The following is a 965-nucleotide window of genomic DNA, read 5'->3' on the forward strand; positions in this document are numbered from 1 at the left end:
GTATAATATAGTATAGTATAGTATAGCATAGTATAGTATAATATAGTATAATATAGTTGAAGCTAGCCAGTCACGGTTAGCTATACCAGACTTCTCTAAGTTTCTGGTCAGGTTTGCCTATCGAATAGACTAACGCTCAGTGATGCTCAGTCGATTTGTGCTGAGTAACTGTGAATCTAACCGAATGCTACAGAGAAGGTGTAGACTTGGGAGACTAAGGCAAGAAACCTCCTGATTCTGGACACCAAATTTGGTGACCTGTGAATCGTACTCCAAACAGCTCACATGACTCCCTGAGGTCATGAAGCACAGAGATTCAGTCGTATATCACATTTATCCCCGTCGCCAACGTCCTGGTGAGTATATGCAGTTAGGATTCCTTCTTCTGACCCCAAGCTGGCCTCCTCTAGCCTCTCTGTGGTCTCTACTTGCACCGAAGTACACCTTTTATGAGGATCCCCTATTGTCAGAGTTCCTGGCGCAACGGTGTATGGTACGCGCATGATCTACGCACAGTCACACAGCACATCAAATGCGCATGCACCAGAACAAGGTTGAATATATGCCCAATAAAAGACCGCAAAATATAGGAAGGGTGACTGAAGTAATCAACACACTTGAGGCAACAGTTCGACTGTGAGACCTTTCTCTTGCGAGCGAAAAAGCATTTTTAGTGTTTCAAATACAAGTTTTCTCCTTTCTCAAAAAGCTGATGAAGAAAGACGCTGGACTGATCGATTGTTGGAGACAAAGGAATTAACCCTATCTGAGTGTTTCATTCAGCTGTAACATCCTTTCGGTGCCTACTCGCCATGCCCGTAGGCAGCACGAGGGCTGGGATACTTCCCAAGCCGAGCCAGGGGAAGTCGAGAGACAGAGATCGGATTCGAACCACGGACCTTCCGGTTAGTAAATTCGCGCTCTAACCACTGAGCCATCTCGACCCCTCTACTATCATGATAAAA

The 965-nt window shown here is 45.4% G+C and overlaps 1 protein-coding gene across 1 annotated transcript in view; it reads right to left on the reverse strand.

The window, feature by feature from the left end:
• Positions 1 to 938, reverse strand: part of T265_06560 (hypothetical protein) — a gene marked incomplete at both ends in the record, with an annotated part of 5,219 nt that extends 4,281 nt beyond the window's left edge. Inside the window, 2 exons of the mRNA XM_009171856.1 lie at positions 618 to 696; positions 808 to 938. Of these exons, the coding sequence (XP_009170120.1) occupies positions 618 to 696; positions 808 to 938 (210 nt within the window). The remainder of the gene's footprint in view (positions 1 to 617; positions 697 to 807) is intronic.
• Positions 939 to 965: the final 27 nt, after the last annotated feature.

This window comes from Opisthorchis viverrini (assembly GCF_000715545.1).
Source record: "Opisthorchis viverrini unplaced genomic scaffold opera_v5_136, whole genome shotgun sequence".
In the NCBI taxonomy this organism is placed as follows: Eukaryota; Metazoa; Platyhelminthes; class Trematoda; order Opisthorchiida; family Opisthorchiidae; genus Opisthorchis; species Opisthorchis viverrini.